The sequence below is a fragment of the Protomyctophum parallelum genome (assembly GCF_964188405.1).
Source record: "Protomyctophum parallelum genome assembly, chromosome: 17".
NCBI classification, from domain to species: Eukaryota; Metazoa; Chordata; class Actinopteri; order Myctophiformes; family Myctophidae; genus Protomyctophum; species Protomyctophum parallelum.
Window position 1 is genome coordinate 21355021 of NC_139719.1, and position 22492 is coordinate 21377512.

At 42.0% G+C, this 22492-nt stretch overlaps 2 protein-coding genes across 4 annotated transcripts in view; one reads left to right on the forward strand and one right to left on the reverse strand.

Moving 5' to 3' along the window:
• The window catches only part of myocd (myocardin), a gene marked incomplete at its 5' end in the record, with an annotated part of 35195 nt that extends 32553 nt beyond the window's left edge, over positions 1–2642 (forward strand). The window contains one exon of the mRNA XM_083786660.1: positions 19–2642. Within this exon, the coding sequence (XP_083642786.1) occupies positions 19–674 (656 nt within the window). The 3' untranslated portion in view covers positions 675–2642. The remainder of the gene's footprint in view (positions 1–18) is intronic.
• A 1403-nt stretch (positions 2643–4045) lies between these two features.
• Positions 4046–21866, reverse strand: map2k4b (mitogen-activated protein kinase kinase 4b). Of its 3 annotated transcripts, XM_083786661.1 has the most exons (13): positions 21655–21866; positions 20984–21019; positions 20416–20448; positions 18055–18160; positions 17222–17396; positions 14676–14795; positions 14216–14335; positions 14058–14109; positions 13836–13963; positions 11176–11253; positions 9371–9519; positions 7399–7444; positions 4046–6091 (listed from the first exon to the last, which is right to left on the reverse strand). In XM_083786661.1, exons 1-13 carry the CDS (start codon positions 21782–21784, stop codon positions 5978–5980), a joined length of 1287 nt encoding a protein of 428 aa, XP_083642787.1. In that variant the 5' UTR covers positions 21785–21866; the 3' UTR covers positions 4046–5977. The 3 variants fall into 3 exon arrangements, with proteins under 3 accessions (XP_083642787.1, XP_083642789.1, XP_083642788.1); XM_083786663.1 differs by lacking the exon at positions 20416–20448 and having other exon boundaries at positions 18055–18148; XM_083786662.1 differs by lacking the exon at positions 20416–20448 and having other exon boundaries at positions 21655–21865.
• Between the last annotated feature and the right edge of the window lie 626 nt (positions 21867–22492).

Sequence of the window (22492 nt, forward strand, 5' to 3'; positions counted from 1 at the left end):
CCTCCCTTTCTGTTCAAGAGATGCCAGCTAACGCCAGAGAAGAGAGGGAGAGGTCTTCTATAACCAAAGTTGTACCCCACATTACTGTGTCCCCAGGGAGTGCCGGCCTCGTCGTCCCAAAGTTCCACAGACACTACGTTCACCTGTCCCCCTCCTCCCAGCTCCCATACCTGGACCACCTGTCGGCCAATCACATGGCCGACAGCCACCTGGAGACCCTGCTGGGCGGTCCCATCGGCCGGGGGGGCGAGGCGGCCCTTCTCAAAATGGCCGCCGACGACGGAGGGCAGGAAGACGAGCGGAACGGAGGAGGGGGGGAAGGTTACGCCAGTCCGCATGGCCACCACCACCACCACCACCACCACCACCACCCTCAACATCCCAACCAGGACAAGCTCCTGGCCCACAACAGAGACCTGATGGACACTCCGAACCCACTGTCCCCCATCAACAGCAGCAAGGTGTCCCCCGTGGGCGATCAACAGGGGATGACCATCGGCATGGCCTTTGGCGAGTCGTCGTGGGAGACAATGGAGTGGCTGGACCTGACGCCGCCGAGCTCCGCCACGGCCTTCCACGTGGCTCCGCCCAACGGGCCCAGCATCTTCAACACGGAGTTCCTGGATGACATTAACTTGAACTCGGCCATGGACCTTCACCTGGAGCACTGGTGAAAGCGGCGACGACCGGCCTATAGCGTCGACCAGACACAAGCTAGTGGCAGCTAGGAATCAAACCACAACACTATAGGACACCAACTAGAAAACTAGCCACTAGCCCATGGACCACTGGTTGACAAGAGATCAGCTGCAATACAGACCATGTACTAAAGAATGCCAAATGAACGGTACCAATAATACGTCTTATTATCACAGATTGATTTAGTCTAAGTGCCAATGTTTGTTCCTGCACTGCAATGGTTTGACGTGTCATATCACCCACAGCCGACCGTTTGTAAACTCATCACCAACCAAAGATTGCTGTTTTATAAAAGTCAGGAATTTTAATTAGAGAATTATATTTTGCCAAAGACTTTATTTTTCCCACTTCAATATGGAAAATTGTTGCTGTCGTATCCAGCGTCTAACGACAAGGTGCTTTTCGATCGTTGTCCTTACTTAAGGACGATGATGCGCACAACTGCCAAAGCGGTCACGGATACGGTTATGATTTTCTGTACGTGAATAATGAAAGGTTACCTGTACGGGATTTATGCAAGAATTGCATTCAATGTCAGTGTTATTCCAACTAGACTTGAAGACACATTTTAACAGTCGTCGTATGCTTTCTGAGTCTTGAGTTTATGTTTGTATTACTGGAAAACAAGAAAGATTATGAATCGAATTGGATTACTTACAGTATGGCCAATTTGTAAATATCATGAAAAAAATTTACTGACAGAGACAAGTTGACGTCTGCATATTTTGTCAGTGGTGTGGGAGAAACACGTTGCAACCTAGAAACAATTGTGTAATCAGTTTATTTTTATGTAAATATGAGAAAGAAATTTGTACTTTTCACCGGTAGCTTTAGTACACATTTGTCACTTTTTGCTTCAGCCTAGATTGTGTGCAGAAAAGATTGTCATTCCTTCTAAGGACTTTTTTATACAATCACTCCATTTGGGCATATTTATTCACAGAATGGCTTTAGGAAGGTTGTTGTTTTTGATATACCTATACATACGAACAGCCTTTGGTCTTATCACAGATTTACTCTACTAAACAAATGAAACTGTGCTTTAATCACAACAGGTTATTACAAATTTGAATGCTGTGAAATTAGCATTGCTAGTGTTGTGAGAGTGCGATTTTCCATCAAACTATTACACATGTTTTCATCAAAAATATAAGGAAAGGCTATGTTCAGTTTTCCTGATGCCCCCCCCCCCCCCCCAAAGAGAACTAGAACTATAAAGAGACTTTAAGATTTTTTCTAAATTTTTCAAAAATAGCAATGTACAGTACAAGCTCGCTGCGGGTTTGTATATATGCTATATTTTTTAATAGCCAACGCTAAGTAAAAAATCTAAAATGCCACAGATGCCTTCCTGGCTTTAATGGGTCAATGGAATTTTAAGGACCACTAGGACTATCTTCATTATAATTTGTTCTAATGCTCATTATAAGATTATAAGCACCAATTCTGTCAATTCAGTCTGTGTTCTCAGAGGACGGCTGTGGACAGTTCAGAAACCTGCCTACCGGTAACCTACAGGTTTGGACATAATAATAATAATATTTGGGACTTATATAGCGCTTTTCATAGGTACTAAAATACACTTTACATGTGTGGGTGGGCCAGGGGAGGGAACATAAGACAACTTTATTAACTGTTAGCCAGCGCTAACTTCAAACATATATTAATATATATGCCATAACAAAGGCTTCTATTTCACCCATTTAGACCTGAGGCCGATAATGTCTTCTAAATCCTGACAGTTTTCTGGAAAACCCATGTTTCTATATCAGTCGTTCTCAAACATTTTCATGTCAAGGACCCCCAAACATTATATGCAATTGGCCTCCGACCCCCATCTCAAAATATGTTGTTCCAGGGACCCTCCAGAAGCAAAGATTTGAGTTAAAAATGTTCGAATGTTGAAAGAATATATATTCGAATTTTGCGCCACATTTTCACGATTTAAAAATAAATAGCAGATCTACAAGCTCGTAGCGCGGCACTCGGTGCTACGCTATGAGCTTTGAGAGGTTACCGTCCACTCGTCCAGATTGGACTTTGCAGGAAGAGAACGTCTATCGTTTCCATTAGGTTGTATTAGGCAGGTTTCTCAACTGTCCATTGTCCACCAATAAGACGCATCGTGAGTGGACGGAAATTGTCCCGTCTTATTATGAGCTTTGTCTGAGGACCAATCATATGAAGAGAAGGTTGAACATGGGGTCAAGTGCTCCTTTAACCTAACACAAAGCCAGGGGAATGTTAAAGAAAACGGTTAATATGTCATCTCTATTTTAGTATTTTTCTTTATCAAATATACACTTAAAATGTTTTATTTTGTCCTTTTTTTCCACATTTCCTTGTATTTCCAAGACAATCACATGAAGATATTTATTTAATTTTTCATTTATATTTATACATTATCATGTATTTATACTGACATTCCTTTATGATTAGGATTTTCTTTCTTTTGCTACCATTTTGACCATGCACATTTCTTAGCCAAAGTTTCTCTTAATATGATGCAAAGTGAACCGACCACTTCAAGAAGGAAATTAAGTTTCTTAAAATAAATCTTCCTGAGGGAAAATATGAAGCAGAAATGACCAGCACTTGTGAATAGGAATAAAGTAATATATTCAGATCTTAACTGTGAATGATAACTGCACATAACACAGCATAAACTTGCACCCTAGCCTATAACTAGCTGTCATAATGTGAGAAAGTTTTGATACTCTAATTCTGTCTCAGAAGGAGAAAATAGAAAAGAAAAAAAACTCTTATAGTTCAGCAAGAAGTCAATACATTTGAGATTTGAATCAACATGAATATACCATGGCCATCTTGTTTGGCAATTAAATGGGAGAGGATTCATTCTGCATTCATAAATGTGCCTTTAAAACTATAAACAAGCATTTAGTTCTCATTTGACATTTTTTTACCAAACTTTTTCCTGTATCTTATGAATTAACTGTTGCACTTGTTAAGTGGGTTTATATGGTTACATGTACTAAAGCCCATCCTCTTCCAATATACTTAAGTTGAGTTCCTTTCTTCTCTTCCTAAACCGTTTTGCATAGATTACAAATATCTACTGGCCTTTGTTTTATGTGATGAGGTTGATTTTGGTGTCTTTTCCGTTATCAAGTAAAAAGAAAAAAAGATGAAAAATATATATATCACATGATCTGACAGAAGCTTCCTTGTTGCTTGGCCACCGAATCGCTTTACTATTTTGTAAAATACAGTATCTTTCCACTGCCATGTATACTGTCGAGCAATAAATGTATCACAGCAAAAGTATTTCTGCGATTTACCTTTTATTGATGTCCAATTCACAAGAACACCACCATACAGGTTTGGAATCTTTCAATGTGAACTTTATTTTTAACCCTCGATAAAGATACAATATAATACTCATTGCCCTTAATATTATCTTTATAATCTAATATGAACATTCTAGTAAATTGCCATTTATACAATATGTACTTCTCATTTATATTCACCAGTTGTAAGTTAGCTTCCCATGTCCATAATTGTCTGGGGAAGAATTCTCTTGTGTCCATGATTCTGGCTGGTTTTTATAGCATTATAAAAAGGGAAACAGCTGACAGTATTCTCCAACGACAAGAGAATTGTGTCTCTACAAGATAGTTGCAATGTGACGTCGCAAATACACAGTGTCCCCGAAACCCCCAACATCGGTGGCCATTTTCCAACATGGCCGACACCCCAACGTTGAATGGCCACCACCCTCACCCCTTTACGCACACCGTTCAGTTTGGTTAACTAGCCAACTCCAAATTGTGTTGGTCTTTCCACTAAATGTTACATATTGATCGTGGGTGACCCTGACTGGTAGACGTGGCTTTCTGAGAAAGAAAGACAAAAAGGGTGCGTCTCAATAGCCTGGAGAATGAAGCACCCCACCAGCTGCAGGCAGCTATAGGGAAGCAGGTAAGGAGACAGGGATGCACATTAAGACTACGTTGAGACACACCCAGAATGTAATACGTGGGTTTGGCAAAGGAAAACGGAACATTCCTTCATCAGTGCAAGCTAGAGGAACATGCCGAGTCACTGAAGAAGAGCATGCCAAGTGTATTGTTGACCCAATGAGCTGTTCAACTGTACAAAACGCTTAAAGACCCATGTATTATTCTCAACTCGCTTTATCCATCAACATTGGGTGATGCTCTTAGAATATCCTTTTACAGTATCCGTCACCACACATGACACAACTCCTCTATGCTCTTCTTGACCACTTGACTGGGGTCTGCCAAGAACATCCTTCTCCGTTTGGGAACAAGCCTCAACTGCTGTAAAGAACATCAGATAAGATGTACTATATATATATATATACACACACATACACATTTACATCGGCGGACATTATGTCCCAGGGCAAGTTTATATCAGGCAATGTAGCATTTGATGTGAGAAATCGTATGTTGTCCCCAATCATGTATCAAGACAGAAAATCTCACAGATTGCATATAAAAAAACGAACCTAAATCGGGAAGAAGAGAAAAAAAAAACAGTAAAGCCACGCTACCCTATCAATCAGCTTCCAGAAGAAAAATACTTTTGCATACGCATTCATGTAGCATGAGTGAAGGTGCCCACAACAAACTGAGTGATAAGAGAGTGTGTTTTAGACAGTATAGGTCTATCTGCATACACCTGTACATAATTAAAAAAATGCAGAGGTGAACACACAAACGCATACATACGGGTCGACATTGTACAATCCCATAGGTATTTTTTGTTCATACGTAATAAGTGTCACTTTTTCAACATTTTTATTTGGTAGGTTCTGTATTTGTGTACATCGGGTTCAAGTATATATATATATATATATATATATATATACACACTCCAATTGTTTTTCTTTTCTCGTGTAAAGACTAAAAAAAGAACGAGCATTGCATTTTTACTAAGACATCGCTTTGCCTTCACGTTTTGCTCTGTGAAAATGGTTCATTTTGACATTTCACTGAAACATTGACTGAGGATGGGAAGCATAAGGATCTGTTTGATGATAATAATATTAATAATAATAATAATGATAACAGTAATCATATTGCACAGGGCAATTTGGAATTGTTCCTTTTGCTGGAACACGTGAAACAAACAGGTGATTCCTAAGTAACTCTGCATCCGAGGGGGCTAAAGATGTCACGCGCCGCGCGTTGGCGTACGTAGTGTCCCTCCCTCCGTCGTGTGCTGCAGTGTTTTAGGTTGCCCCCCCCCCCCCCCCCCCCCCCCCGGGGGGTCCCCCCTGCATTGCCTCCCATCAGTCTACGTACATCGGGGAGATGGGGGCGGCAGGGATCTGATCCAGGATGCGAATCACGTACGTGGCGACGTCCACGAACCGCTCCTCGAAGATCAGGATGAACGGGTGTTTCTGAGAGTAAAAAGATGGCAACAAATTCAAGATTATAGCTCGTCAAACCGCGTTCAACTTGGCATCCTTGTTTTGGGCTAGTTATATTACACTAACATAGAATATTTCAAACACATTTGTCAAGTCCCCGCCCGTGGTTGTGACAAAAATCCTCGCTCTCCATCCACTACCATTGAAATAACGCGCTTTTCAGTTGCTTCGTATTGATATTCTGTGTATTCAATTATTATTCAGTAAAAAAGGAACATCACAGGTGCAGCATGGTGACTGGGCATATCATGTTTGTTTTTTAGTTTTTTCCAAAAATTAACCAGGGCGGAACAAGGCAGAAAGAGCCTGCTTGGTTAGTCAGTCAGGGACCAATCAGAAGGCTCCCTACTCATGACTGAGATATTATGCAGGTGTGTGATTGAGTGTGGGTCAGTCTGTATGCTGGCAGCAGCAGCTTAAGGACAGGTTTTTTTTTGGAAGTGACTCGAGTTGGCGTGTTTTATTTTATTTTATTTGGATTGAACACTTTATTGGCTGTTTGTTAAACGGATAACAAAAGGTTCAACTGGCCCGTAGATATTCCTTCTCCACTTTGGGAACCAGGGCAGAGAATTGGAGCTAGGGGGATTTTAGGGATTTTCTTTGTGGAATTATTGCCTTCAGGAGTTTGGCGTACACTGTTGACCCGTTTCAGACGGCGGACCCTAATTCAACGGACAGGTAAGGCCAACATTCTGAACGGCAATATTAACACTTAATCTGCTGCTAGCTATTGGCCTTTATGAAGTTCCCAGTGCCACCATACGCGTTCACTTTAAGAGAAGGAGTTTGACCACAGTAAAGTTCCAGTAAAATTTAAATACTGCTTCAAAACAAATTTGTATTTTGTTTTGAATACAATTCAAATTTGGTTTGATTTATATTTTACTGAATACAAATTTGTTGTGAAACCCGCCTCTGGTTACAGAGGTGGGTTTCAAAGACCGTTCCAAAGACGGGGTTATTTTAATCTTTTTCTGTTCGGCTTTCTCCACACCACCTGGCCAAACAAAAAAAGGGGGACTGGTAGGTTCATGTCTAAAGCAGAGCAGTGTGGAAAGGCCAGGGTTAAGGTTAGGGTTAGGCAAAGTTCCAAAAACAAAGAGGAACAAGGAACAACTGGCGAAGACAACTGGCCAGTCACTGCAGGTATTTGCTGATGTGCTGTAGGCTATCTAATGAAGCAGGGTTTATGTTTAGAATTAATAACAGTACTTAATAGAATTGGTCGGTGAGAGGTAGAACAACAAATATAAAATGATGTCATAGGAACTTACCAGGAGCTCCTTGTACTTTGGCCTTTTTGACTCGTCCTTTGTAAGGCTGGTAAAAAGGATATGAAAAATACCAAACAATTAGAAATAATCATGCATGAGTGTAACGCAGCCCTGTGCATCTGCCAGCAGAGGGCAGCAAAAACACAATGAGTTACTTCAATACTAGACCATACTAGCTCTCCACTGCTGGTACATGAGAAAAATATGAAATAATAATCTATTAATAGTTGACACTTTCTATAATAATAAAAAATACAATATAAAAATGACTGGTTTTAAAATAAATATATATAAATTATTATTTTCCTTAACTGCATCAGCAAACTACTTCCTGCATTGACATATTGCAACACTGTATCCTGCATATTTTAAAAGGCATTATTTGCAGGGCTGCACATAAGTGGTGCGCAGGTGCGCATGCGCGGTAAAAATTAAAAATGCGCTGTCAATCAAGCGCCGGGAAGCGCTTCTGCGTACCAACAGCTGGGGCCGCCCAGAATGATTATTATGGCCAGAATACTAGAAAATGTTGTGGCGAGAGCATTTCCCACCGACTGCCACTCAAAGTGGCTACTGGCCCAATCACAGCGCGTCCTTACTCATAAGGGGGAGGATCCATGCTTCTTTCTGAGTGCTAGGAGCCTGGGAGGAGGCGGAGGGCGGTTGACAGGAAAACCTTACACAAATAGTTTCGTCTTCTCTTCTCCGTTTCAGATAGCAAACTACTGTAGTCCCCGGTGTAAAAGGTCATGCTTTGGATGCTTTGCACTCTTCCCATTTGCCGCTGTGCTTGTGTTTGTTTTCCGGCTGTTGGAGCAGCATGGTTGCTCGTGTGCGATGCCGTCTCAAAACCCGAATCCGAGGCAGAAACCATATTAGCGTCTCTCACAGCCTAGGCACCGGCCACCGACTTTTTACGGGTACTAAGGTTTTAGTTCCGACATAGTGGAGTGGGAAGAGTTTAAAGCATTGCGGACTGGCACTGCTGCTGCCCAACATGAACACCGTGTCTCGACATACTGTCCCTTATTATCGTAAAGTAGGGTAGTGTACACTGTTTATTTTTTTCACCGAGGAGCCATGTGTGTGTGTCTGACTGTCTGACTACGTACGTCGCCTCATTTAAAAACAAAAGGGAACTAGGGAAGCCTGATGTATGATTCGCCATACGATGTGTCGCATGTTAAAAAAATAGCTGATCTGCAAGCTCACAACGTGTCGCAACACGTTGTGAGCTAGTAGATTGGTTATTTAAATACAAAATAATACAAAATCTAAATATTGCTTTGATGCTCATATCATATTATCCTTAAGTTGTTAACTTGTTTTTATTATAATATGCATTCCATAGGGCTGGACCACACATGGACCTAGATTTTAGCAAATTTATATATTTTTAATAATGGGATGAATCTACAACAAGAGCCATTCTAGGGCTAAATCTAGAGTTGCAATACCCTCCATTGACTCCCCACTCATCCAATAAATATTGTTTTGCTATAAGTTATTCATCCCTCTTTTATCCATCCGGCGAGACGGGTCGCCGCATTTTAGGAGCACCAAGCAACTCCTCCAGGTGCTCTTCTGAGTACTAGACCAAAAAAGTTGTGTGCAGCCCTGATTATTTGCTTATTATAGATTTCTATCTGAAAACCGTATGTGTGGCAGTTTAACACATTAGGCTAGAAAAATAAAATAAAAAAACACTTATTTATTTAACCCATTTTGGTGTTAGCATTACGTTATGCTTTAGCTATTTAAAAATAGCAGATCTACAAGCTCATAGCGCGCCACCGAGTGGCGCGCTACGAGCTTGTAGGTCTGCTATTTTTGAAAAATTGAAGACATTTTTAGAATCTGATCTCAGGTCAGAATGGGTTAATAATGAAACTGTCAGGATGTAATAGACATTTTTAAAATCTGATCTCGGGTCAGAATGGGTTAATACAGAATTCTCGCCATCGTTATTCACCATAGGTTGACAAAGTTGATGAACTTGGGAGAGAACTGCCGCTCCTCCGAGTTGCTGAGCTGAGGAGGCTCTCCCTTCACCACTTGGGTCAGCTGGTCAAAGACGCTGTTCCACTTGGGGTATGGAAACCTTCCGGTGGCCAGCTCGTACTGAAAAACAAACACAAACCGCCAGACACTTGATGATACACTGATGAACTCTCCCCCCACCCACCAGACACTTGATGATACACTGATGAACTCTCCCCCCACCCACCAGACACTTGATGATACACTGATGAACTCTCCCCCCACCCACCAGACACTTGATGATACACTGATGAACTCTCCCCCCACCCACCCAGACACTTGATGATACACTGATGAACTCTCCCCCACCCACCCAGACACTTGATGATACACTGATGAACTCTCCCCCCGCCCACCAGACACTTGATGATACACTGATGAACTCTCCCGGTCTCCCCCCACCCACCCAGACACTTGATGATACACTGATGAACTCTCCCCCCACCCACCCAGACACTTGATGATACACTGATGAACTCTCCCCCCACCCACCCAGACACTTGATGATACACTGATGAACTCTCCCCCCACCCAGACACTTGATGATACACTGATGAACTCTCCCCAACCAGACACTTGATGATACACTGATGAACTCTCCCCGCACCAGACACTTGATGATACACTGATGAACTCTCCCCCCACCCACCCAGACACTTGATGATACACTGATGAACTCTCCCCCCACCCAGACACTTGATGATACACTGATGAACTCTCCCCAACCAGACACTTGATGATACACTGATGAACTCTCCCCGCACCAGACACTTGATGATACACTGATGAACTCTCCCCCCACCAGACACTTGATGATACACTGATGAACTCTCCCCCACCCACCCACGAGTATACAAGTCTATTTCACACCTCTACTACGCACACATAACAGAGCCCTAGTTAACCCATTTAATAATAATAATAATAATAATAAACTTTCATACATAAATGCAGCTCAAAGTGCTTCACAGGGCAGGACACAAAAATATAATACAATAAAACACAAGTAGTTAAAATGATAGAACAATGGCAAAGAACAAAATTCAATATAAGAACATAAAATAAATAAAAACACCACATGCAGCAAATCAGTCAGGGCAGGGTAGGAACGTGCATAGTAAAACTCAACTAAAAGCAAGAGTGAAGAGGTGAGTTAGAGGTGAGTTCGACCTGAGGACCTGTTCGACCTGAGGACGAATCTATAAATGTTTTCTGAAAAACCCATATTTCTATGTCAAGGACCCCCAAAAATATATGAAATTGGCCACCGACCCCCATTTGAAAATGTTGTTTTCAGGGACCCCCCCAGAACCAAAGATTTTAGTTAACGTTCGCTCTGAAATAAAAAATAAAAAATATAAGAATAATAATAATAATAATATATATATATATATATATATAATTTGCGACACATTTTCACCATTTAACCCATTTTGAGCGGGAACCCCTTTTGGTGGTAACATACATTATGTTATAATTTAGCTATTGAAAAATAGCAGACCTACAAGCTGCTATGAACTTGTAGGTCTGCTATTTTTGAAAAATTGTTAAAATGTGCCTAAAATCTTTCAGAAAATTGATGATTTAGAAAACATTTTCAGGCCTGAATGGGTAAAAATAAATAGCAGACCTACAAGCTCATAGCGCGGCACTCGGTGCCGCGCTATGAGCTTGTAGATCACCAAAACACCAAAAAGGCGTTCCCGTTCAGAATGGGTTAATAAAACAAAGACTCACCAGAGTGATTCCCAAGCTCCATACGTCAGACCGGACATCGTATCCTTGTCTGGAAGCACTGGGGTCTATCCTCTCGGGCTGGAAAAACCACACGGTAGAACACACACACAGTCAAGCCGAGCACAGTATTTCACATCTTTTAGGGCCATTAGCCGTTTCAAATGGCCCGAGCCATTAGCCTTTTCAGCGGATGGAAGGAAGGAGGAACTATAGTGTAAATAGCCTTTTATCCGTGCTGTACACAAGCTGTATGTTTGCCATGATGATCCAGGAGGACATACTGATGGCTAACATCTAATCCATGCCCATATCTGGACTCCAGTACGTTTACACTGGGTTCTCCCAAGTACTCCCAACGAGAGGTTTTAAACCACTTCAACCAAAGGAGTGACTGACGGGAATACATGACGACATTTCTCTTTGTTAGTTTAGAGCTGTTGCACCACACGTGCAGATAGGCCTATACCGTGGATGTCTTGACTAATGGAGTGCCATGTCACGCTTGCGAATACACAGAAACATAATCTCTTTCATGCGTAGGCCTATTTAATAACACCACAATATAAATCATACTGAATGTTGTTCCGTTTCTTTTACTTGCATAATGGGTCATTAGACATTTACCTCGCAGACGTCATCTCTATAATTGAATGCATGAATCCATTATCCAAACGTTCTCTTGTAGGACTGCTTCATAACATCAAGTAGTATGACTAGTACACCTACAGACATGTAGGTGTACATTGTGTGACCCCTACATGTCACACAATGGACCATTGATGTGCATCCAGCCAGGGTCATTCCTGTGTCAATTCACGACGTTGACACTCGGCAGCTTTTTTAAGTGTTGGTGAGAAGTGGTTGTTTTTGATCGATGCGTGAGGTAGACACACCCTCACGGGCGCACATGCAGCTCCGACAACTATTAGGGCCGATTCATACACCTATTTTAGAGCCGAATAAAAGTCGGTTCGGCTCTGTTACTGTAGTGCCTACAATGTGACGTCATTTGAGGTTCGGGGGGGGGCGGGTACCGTTCTAAAGTCGGCTCTTCGGTGCTACTTAAAATTTCTGACGAGCCGAAATCATTTTGGCACTACAGCGCCGAAACAGTGGTAAAATAGGAGTATGAATCGGCCCTTAGTCAAAGGCTCTGAACTAGTGCAGCAGTAGTCTCGCGTTTCCAGACTGTTGCCTTCCGCAATTCTCAAATGCTACGGTCATACGGTTCAACAGAGCTCCATCATGATGAGTAAGCGATAAAGTGGAAGTGAAGCCTCCTCCGCACTTCTGTTTCATCTTTACAGTCGTGCACAAAATGTATCCTAATGTAAATAGAAGTGTGAGACTAGGAATTATTCAGCCGCCAAGAATAGCCGTAAATTGTAACATAGAAATCATGGTGGCTGAAGATAAATATTCCCCAACAGTGCAAGATATTGCTGCTTCATCTCTTTGAGGTATATGAAGTGCGATAGTTGGATGAACATGAGCGGCGTGCAAAACCATGTAGCCGCTTACAAGCATTAGCTCACACTGGCTGTGCAATGAGAGCACCATTATCAGAAACTAGCCCTATTTTATAGGTTATTGTACAACAGTGTCACATGATGCGTTTCAAGCTTGTAGATCTGCAAAATAGAGACGCGTTTTGAGTGGTGCAACCACTCCTATAACCAGCAATGCCCGTCTGTCCCCAAGTCCGTCCCCATGTCCGTATGTTTAGGTACCAACAGGGGGCGCTGTTGCACCACTCACTTCAGACATGTCTGATTTTTTTTTCCACCCAAATCACGATGCAAGGTTGAACGTGGTTAATGGTAAATGGTAAATGGTGCATTTATATAGCGCCTTTATCCAAGGCGCTTTACAGAGATTGTGCATTACATTCACCCATTCACACAAACATTCATACACCGATGGCAGCGGAAACCATGCAAGGCACCAACTAGCACATCGGGAGCAATTAGGGGTTCAGTGTCTTGCTCAAGGACACTTCGACAGTAACTCTGGGGGAGCCCGGGTTCGAACTGGCAACCTTACGGTTACCATCCAGGCACTCTACCCCTGAGCCACCGCCGCCGCCGCCGCCCCCGTTAATGTTTGTGAGAAGTCTTTACTTGTGACTATGCCAGTATAATGCAGTGTTGTTTTTGGAAGCAAATTTTTATTTTAGTTTTAGTCATAGTCTTTTGAATAGTTTACATTTAGTTTTAGTCACCTGGAATGTTTTTGTGTTAAGTCTAGTTTTAGTTGACTAAATATCATAAGATTTTAGTCGACTAAATCTAGTTGATTTAGTCGACTAAAATGTATTTGTGGGCCATGATGCCGTCGTAATGGCTGATTTTACACTTCGATCTACAAGCTCACAACGCGTCACGCTGTGACATGTTGTGAGCTTGTAGATCTGCTATTTTCAGCATGCAACCAAGTGTAAAATGACTTATACTGGATCTCTTGTCCACTAGTCCCTCCCTATTCCCTAACATTTTAGTCTAGTTTATATTTGTTTACGAAATTGTCAGTATATTTAGTCTTAGTTTTAGTCATCATAGCTTAGTTTATTTAGTTTCCATTTAGCTTTCGTCAGTGAAAAAAAAGGTAGTGGACGAAAGTTTTTAGTCGACGAAAACACTCTTATAATGCCATCTGCTTACCGCCATGTATGGCCTGCAGCCTGCGTCCCTGGTCTTCGCTATCGAGTCCACCAGCTGACCGCTGATGCCAAAGTCACACAGCTTGATGTTACCCTTTCGGTCCATTAGAATGTTGGAAGGTTTGATGTCTGTGAACACATAGGAGACACACAGGATACTGAACGGAACCATTTCTGCCGTGCAACAAAACACACAATCCACCAAAAAGTGACAGAAATTTACCTCTGTGGATTATTTTCAAGTTTTCTTTTAAGTGGTTCAGTGCTTTTACGGTCTGTTGGGAGAAGAAGCAAAAACACATTAGCTGAAGGCCCTCCACTCATCGTTTTCAGAAAACGTGCTCGATATGAAATAACAAAAAAAACAAAGTATGTACTCACTGCTAATGTTATTTTGCCTAATATTTCCTCTGGAATGACGTCATCTAATGCACAATATACATATTTGTAGAATTTGTCGAACGAGGTAGACATGAGTTCCATACATATCCAACAGTCACCCTGGAAGTATAGGGCAAATGTCAGCGTGATATTTGAAATACAAGACATAATTTACAAATTTGTCACATGGCGATGTTGCTCGCCGGAAAGAACGCATTCACAAAAGGAAAAATCCTACCACTTTAACCATTTTAAACTTTAGCTGTTTAAACAATGACCTCGGCCAAATACAGATAATTCTGTGGGTCCTCGACATGAAAAGGTTTGAGAACCGCTGACACAGAAACGTAGGGTTTTTCAGAAAACTGTCGTGATTTAGAAAGACATTTATATATAATCTGTTCTCGGGTCTTAACGAGTGTTGATAAGCGAGAGTCGTGGAGGTTACGACGAGTCAGACCTCTCTGAAGAGGGCGCCGTAGAACTGAACGATGTAGGGACAGTCGCTGCTCCTCATCACCACGTCTAGGTCCATCAGAAGCTGCTTCTGCTCCTTCTCATCCACCGTGGAGCGGATCCTCTGAGAGACAAACGGGGCACATTACACACACATTACACACACAGGGTGCTGCCACACTATCAAAAGAGCTGCGCACGTCCTCGGCTGTCCGCAGCTTCTTTTTCCGGGTTTTTAGACAGCTGGTGGATGGAAAAAATGCTCCACTTCCGCGGACGACTTGCGCGACGGCCAGATTCCCGGAAACGCTCTTCTCCGCGGCAGTCGTCCGCGGAGGTGGAGCTTATTTTCCATCCACCAGCTGTCTAAAAACTCGGAAAAGAAGCTGCGGACAGCTTCTTCTGTCCCCAGAAACGGGGTTACCAAGCCTGGCCTGGCCAGACAAATATCAACTGCGTAGAAATTAAGTCTGGGAGACTGGATGGGGCTAATACTAACAGAATGCACAAGGTTATGTCTATTGGGAGATCGCACGGTGCTGCCACAGGGGGTCACCAAGGCACAACATGCATTGGTGACTGCAGGCCTTTTGCTGCAGCTAGGTTGATACTGAGAAACTGGAAGAGCTCTGCTACGCCAGAGATCACAGACTGGGCCCAACTTATGACTGAAACGGCATCCTTTGAATACTCAATTGCCAGGAGGAATAACGTCAAAGGGAAGTTCCATGAGATATGGGACTATTTTTATTTGTATATCAAAGGATTGTTGTGGTTATATCATATGTAATGTACAAATACAAAATGTTACGAGTGTCAACAACAGAGTGTGGAGGGGTGTTGTCCAGGGGTTTTCTTTTTTTTGACTGCTAGGTGTGTTTTGTTTGTTTGTTTTTTCTTGTCTTTTTCTTTTGTGTAAGTCATGTGGATTTTGTATGCTTTATTTAAAATCATTAAAAAACTTTGATGACAAAGAAATTAAGTCTGGAGTCTCTGTGTGAAACCTGCACTTCCACGGGTCGGATTAACCCATTTAGACCTGACGTAAAAAATAAATAAAAAAGGTCTTCTGAAAGAATGTATATTCAAAGATTTGTGGCGCATTTTCACGATTTTTCAAAAATGGCAGACCTACAAGCTCGTGGCACGCTATGAGCTTGTAGATCTGATATTTTCCAATAGCTAAAGTATAACATAACGCCCCCGGATGGTTAAACAAATATGCCTCTGGCGATGAACCTGCCCCATTTTTGCATACTGGTGCCTCATTGCGTCATTGGTCCCTCACTACTAAGGAGGGAGTGAGATCCAATCACAACTGAGCAAATCTGCCGAGGGCAATTTTATTTTTGCGATGGCAGATTTGTCTGGCTTCCGGGCTGTACCCGGGCTGGATATAGCCTGGGTATAGCCACACATTTATGCCCACTGCATAAATGTGGACTTAATGTAATTTGTTTCGTTTTGATTGTATCGCATTTTATTTGCGCTAGAAACTATAATAAGTATGGCACTGAATGATGAAGTTCTACGTTTATTATTGTTTTTAATAACGGAGGGAGTAGATTTCCACCTATTTGATAAAGGATGTTTTGGCGAGACAGACATTTGGGCCTAACTTCTGTTAGCGCTCAAATAACCAAACACCTATGATGTAGGCATGTAGCAGGAAGGAAAACCTAACTTTAATTGTTTTTAGGTGCAACGCATAGTCTAGACTAGAGGGGGAAAAAAAGGTGTGAATGCAAGCAGCGGGCGGAATGCGCAACGGCACGCTGTTTCCATAGCAACAGTTCTTGGGACTTGATTGCAATGCTCGTCTCTTACATTGTTTTTGTTTACTAAGACTATTACCCTGCCACTTTTTATACAAGTCAATTATAGGAAGCGAAAGTGACTCGAGTTACAGTTTCGCTTGTGAGATTTCACAAGTCTGCTTTCTATTAGGTTTCACTCGCATGAAATGTCATCTCCGGTGTGCAGGGTCATTAGAAACATGAGTGTTTAATGACCACTTTGTTTTCACGCGACTGTTGGCACAAAAACATGGCCTTGGTGTGCAAAAGCCTTAAGACTACATATGAAGCAGGATGTTGCCTGGTGAGTGTACACCCACAAACAATGACAACTAATTTAAGTCTACACTTAGCAATGACTGAAATTATGCCTATTAGGCTATATCAATTTGTTGTAACCTTGCAATAATTTAAACTTTCAGCACCTGGGGAGCCGAGTGCTAGAAACTCTAAGCGCTGACAGGAACATACAATAACAACTCCCTTTCATTGCAAACAACAATGAGAAACCCCCAGCACTGTAAATAAAGGACTCTAGCGAACAGATAGCCTTATTTTTCCTCCTCATAACTGAAACACGAGAGGCAGAGATGACTGGCAACTAGCAAAGGTTTCGGACCGAGGGAACTGCACCTCAAACCAACAAGGGGGCAAAAACAAACTAGCCTGAAAAAGAAGACGACAACAGACAGACAGACCGAGAATACGGCCAGCTCAAGCTACTGTATACGCCCATGTCCGGGTGGGCTGTCACCTTGACGGCCATGATCTGGCCCGTGGGTTTGTGCACCATCTTGTTGACGGAGCCGTAGGCCCCGCGGCCGATCTCTCCCAGGTCTCTCAGGTCCTCCGCCGTGAAGTCACAATGCTGCTCGGGAGAGATCTTCAGCTTCCCTGACGACTCGATGCTGTGCGTCCGCAGGCGCTCTCTGGATGGCGGCGGTGGTTAGGACAGGAAGAGATGGTGAGGGGGAGGAGGAGGGGGGCAGGAAGCGGGTGTGAAGTGAGAGAAGCACAGTGTGGGACAGAGCAAGGAATCCTTATAGATTAGCATCGAGGTGGTAAATATTTCATCGGCGATCTCCGAGCCGCACTAAATGGAGAAACATTTGAAGAATGCCCTCGCTCCGTTCTCCAATATTCATTTCGTTTGAGGGAAAACAATGTGGCAAGCGCATTGCTGAGAAATCTCTGGCAGCTGCATTTGTGCCAATCTTAGTACAAAATGTTTTGATTTGGAGAGTCCTAGATCACCGATTATCAATGGTTTTACTCGTGTCAAAAAGCACAAATTTGAAAAATTATTAAAGTTTCTATTTAGTCAAATAAACACACAACACTTTTTATCAAAACACTTTATCAAAATAAATAAATAAACACATGCTGAAATGTACATGCTTAAGCCGTATTAAAAAAAGAGAAAAAACATGACAAAGCGATGCACAATGACATAGGTAAAAAGCGGGACACATCAGCTGCATAATGGTCGATAGTACCAATGTCATCAAAAACGTGTCAATATATCGGTGTGGCTCTACCGCACACATCTCATCACAGAAAGACAGAAACAATAGTATCTTTACTAACATGTGCGGGTTCTGGAAAGAGGGAACTGGTGGTGGATTGAGAGGAAGTCTAGAGGCCGGTTTCACAGGGGGATTGGCGAAGTTCAGCTTCAGCGCTTTACGTTTACCTGGCACGGCAAAAAGATAAGAAACATAGCCAAATTCCTACAGCATGGACAATGTATTGTGGGGTGAACAACACACACTAATGTAAAGCAAGAACTGATAGAATATGATGATACAAAGCAGACAGTGTGACAAAATGCCTGTCTTACCTTGGTGAATGTCTCTATGTATACTTAAGTACAGGTGCACCGAAGCCGATATATACTGAGATCGGGTGCCGGGCCCGAAATGCAAAGAACTGATACATCAACACATATTTACCTACTATCTTTCCTTGAATGCACACATTTGGCCGGTTCTTTATCGTCCAAAATAGCACCAATTATTGAGTAGAAGAATATTGTATGCCGAGTAGCAATCTTCCTCTTGCAAAAACTAATTAAGACAGACCGTTCTCATAACTAAAAAGGACAGCCGCATGTTTATAAGCACTACCATTCCCATGACCCAGACTCTGGACCCAGAGGGACGGCTGCATTGTAATTGGCTGGTTGCTTGTCAATTCCTGCTCAGTATATAGTATACTGTATACAATACACATAGTTTAACCTAAACTGGAAAAATAAATATTTGCAATTGCTGAATTTAATTTAAAAAATAAAAATGGTCAGTTAAAAGAAACTTGACCTTTTATGCCAAGTACACAAAAATAAATGACATGGTCGTGAAAAAGTGGTATCGGTCGGTGCACCCCTAGAAATAATACATCAGAGAATAAACAAAACATATATTGCCAAAACATCCATGTCGTGTGACAGTGTCATTATATTGAGGTTAAAAAACTAAAGAAAAGAAAATAAATGGCCGGAAGAGTATTTTGTGGCATCATCACAATTTCACTTACTCATGCTAGGAAAAACACCATCTCTAAAAGAGATCATCTTTCATACACAGATTGACCCTAGGGACTTTAGGATTGTCTCAAGCATATTCTCAAAGATCAAAGGAAGCACAAAATGCACTTTAAACACAAGCAGGCAAGTGCCCAGAAGTGCAGGGGTTCCCAGACAACAGTACATGTGCCATTTCTTTTGCCTTAACTTTTCATTAAACATTATTTTGTTTAAACAGGCAGTACAAGTCTACTTATTATTATTATGGGCAAAAGACTGATAGTGGGAATCCCAATGCATGACCAATCCAATGATTACATTTTGAATTGTGCAGTTCAGACTTGAGCAATTCCCTCAAGATATCAAAGTGACCCAACACTTATCCAACACTTTATTCAAATGTGTGCCAACGTAATTAAAACTACAGTTGACTTTTGTGACCCGCATACATTGGCTACCAGAGAGGTGGACCCAGTTAATTTCTCCCAGACACACAATAAGTGAATTGTGTGCAGTGTGTTGGGCAATTAACCGGAAATACAGTATATTGAAACAGATATTTAGAACCAATATCCGACTTAATATTGCTGATGCAGGTTAATCAAATGATCCGATATTTTTCTGATAATTGTTACATTTCTTATATAAACAAATTGACACAACTTCTAATAGATTTTCTGATTAGTCTGATTAACCACTTAATCCTGTATTACACTGTGTTGTACAATAGTACAACACAGTTCAGAAATTGCGTAAAATCTAAAGCTCACAGCATGCCACGATGCAAACAAATTGTCAGCTTGTATGTCGACTAATTTGTACAGTATATCTGCCATTTTCATTATCGACGCAAAGGTTTGAAATAATGGTGAAATTGAAGTCGTATCACCCGGCCATAATCGGAGGATATAATTTAAATTCAGAGCACAGATTAGCTAGGCCCGGGTACAATGACAAGTGTGGTTAAAGTGTTGAGTCCTCTTCACCATGCCCAACAGGACCAAGTCTGGGGTGCAAAACAGATCCCATAGCCTTTAAGGAAGCCCAGGTGCAAAAATGAATCTTCCTTGCCCATATCTGAGTTGGTATTAGTTAGGAGCAGTGAACAGTGGACAGACTTCCCCACTACCAGAGCACCACACAGGCTGGTTCAATAGTATTAAGTGGCTTCATTTTCCTTGCTCTATCACATCTGACATCGTGATGAACAGACTCAACCAGAAGTTGGGGAAAAAAAGAACAAAAATAAATAATAATAATACTCCACAACATTGGAAGCCAAGTTTGTCGGGCAGTACAGTTGACATCATCTAATATTTTAATGTCAGTATGGATAGAGTCAAGGGAAGCCATTTTATACTATTGAGATGTACCCACAGAGAGAGGAGGTCGGTGTGCTATGTGTGCGAGTTCTAAATGCTTACTTTGGGGGACTCCAGACAGGCTTATCTGAAACCCTGAAGTAAAGAAAACACATTTTACTACATTTCCTTGGGCTTCTATAAGTTTGGTTTGGTGTTCTTGTTCTAGTCATTTCAGCAATCAAACCATACCCGCCAGTGCAAATGCTGCGGAGTGAACAGCAGGTTACAGCAGTGAAAAGCTATTGGACGGACTAATAAAAAAGGACAATATCTGCAGCCAGTCTCTCATCCGCCATTCGGAATGTCTTGTTATGGGGGATACACGTTTGTAAATCCGGTCCAAAGCTAAGTTAAGTAGTTTGCTGCAGATATGAACAAGTCAGCAATATGTGTTGCAGGCTAGCACAAGGTAAAATAAGACCAATGTAAAGCCCTCTGGAATAATGTCTCAGGGTTCTGACAATATCGCAAATGTGCAAAAGAGAATGGAGTAATGGAATGACATGCAAGTAAATGAAGAAAAATTATAATTTACAGAGCTGAAAACAAGGGAAACATTTCAAGGATTGTTCACTATAGTTTCATGAGAATAACCTAGAGAAAACCTCTAGAAATAAGTGTTGAATACCTGTTTCATTTTGACATCTCCAGCACGTGTTGGTTTCTGCAAGGTTTAGATAAAACATTTGATACTAAAATTGGGGACACATAGATCATGCAACTCAATGATGTTAACAATTCATTTAAGAAAACATTATAGCCTACATACTATATTGCCAAGGGTGGCATACCCCGTTTCAGTCAGATTATGATTTACGTCAACGTAACATAAAGGCTAAAACACACTACAAGAGTTTAATTGCTATAATTACGTAGTTATTATAATGTAGGCTAGTAGACAGAGCTATGCATGCACATATTCGCTTGTATGAGGAGAGGGAGGACACTGTCCAGTGTAGTGCAAGTGTAGGCCTTCGTACGTGGTGCATGCATGCAGAAGCATATGAGAGCTAATATCGATTGATGGGGAATCCAATGATAGCATTACTGTTATATTGAAACAAATAAAGCGATTTGTGGCGATTGTCACGTCTGGAAATCGCTGGACTAGTGCGTGCGGGGAATAAAAAGGTTAGATTGTCGCACAGCAGGCCTAAGCTAATGGAAAGGGCTACTGCATCACTGCTAACTTGGTAGCCATAGTTTCAGGGGAGCTAAAAAAAAAGAAAAAAAAAAGAAGCAGATCAATGTCCTAGAATAAAGTGTAAAAAGTGATCAGAGCCCGTCTGATCTGCCTACCCTGCATGCTGCTGCTGACCGTGGTCAGGTTGTGCGTCTGCGGGTGGTGCTGGTGCGACGTGGAGCCTGCGATGTTGCTGTTGTTGCTGGAGGTTGTTGAGTTGCTGTCAGGAGGACTGGGAGTCGCCATTGTTGTGTTGGATTCCAGCAGCAGCACAGCAGCGCTCCGCTCAACGGGCTGCAATGCCGAGAGAGAGAGCGCTAAAGTTCGCCCTCTCTCTCTCCAAACGGGATACTGCGCCAGCTGAACGCAGTTGCACCATACGGCCACGTCTCTCAGTCACGAAAGACAGCGACGCGTAGGGTACCATGCAGTGGATAAAAGTTTAGTATTAAGTAAATTTGGGGATTTATTTTTGCAAGCTTTTGGTTGATTGCATGCTTGATTGCTTGCTTGATTGATTGAATACTTTATTAACAGTGTGCATGGACAAGCAGTCAAGCACAGTAGCCTACAGTACAAGTCAAGTACAACGCGGGTCAACGCTAAAAGGATGAATCCAGAAGGCCTTTCGGCTTGTTTCCATTGGGGTCCAGGGACCAGGGCACTCATTCATTGAAAAACATTAATGACAAATGATGGACAAAAGCTCATGACTTTTACTCCACTTTTACTCAGACTACACAGAATATGCTAAAAACAAAAATATATACAGTAATGTAGTACAGTGAAAATATCTGTGTGCGTCCCCGCCCCTTATCCTTCCAACTAAGGGCTAGGCCATCCCAAAAATGCCAGACGCGGGAGGTATAGTTGGCAAGGGAAACCCTTTTTGCCCATCATTCTGCACAAGACCAGGCAGTGAGGCTATATGCCAGAAATTGAATAACCTAGGAT

Bases quoted from the DNA above. Each gene is read 5' to 3' on its own strand.
- map2k4b (XM_083786661.1), bottom strand. From the start codon at position 21,784: ATGGCGACTCCCAGTCCTCCTGACAGCAACTCAACAACCTCCAGCAAC. The intron at 18,161-20,415 runs GTAAGCATTTAG...TTGCCGTGCCAG, and splicing joins CCTGTCTGGAGTCCCCCAAA to GTAAACGTAAAGCGCTGAAG. The intron at 11,254-13,835 runs GTAAGCAGATGG...TGGTTTTTCCAG, and splicing joins GCTGCAGGCCATACATGGCG to CCCGAGAGGATAGACCCCAG.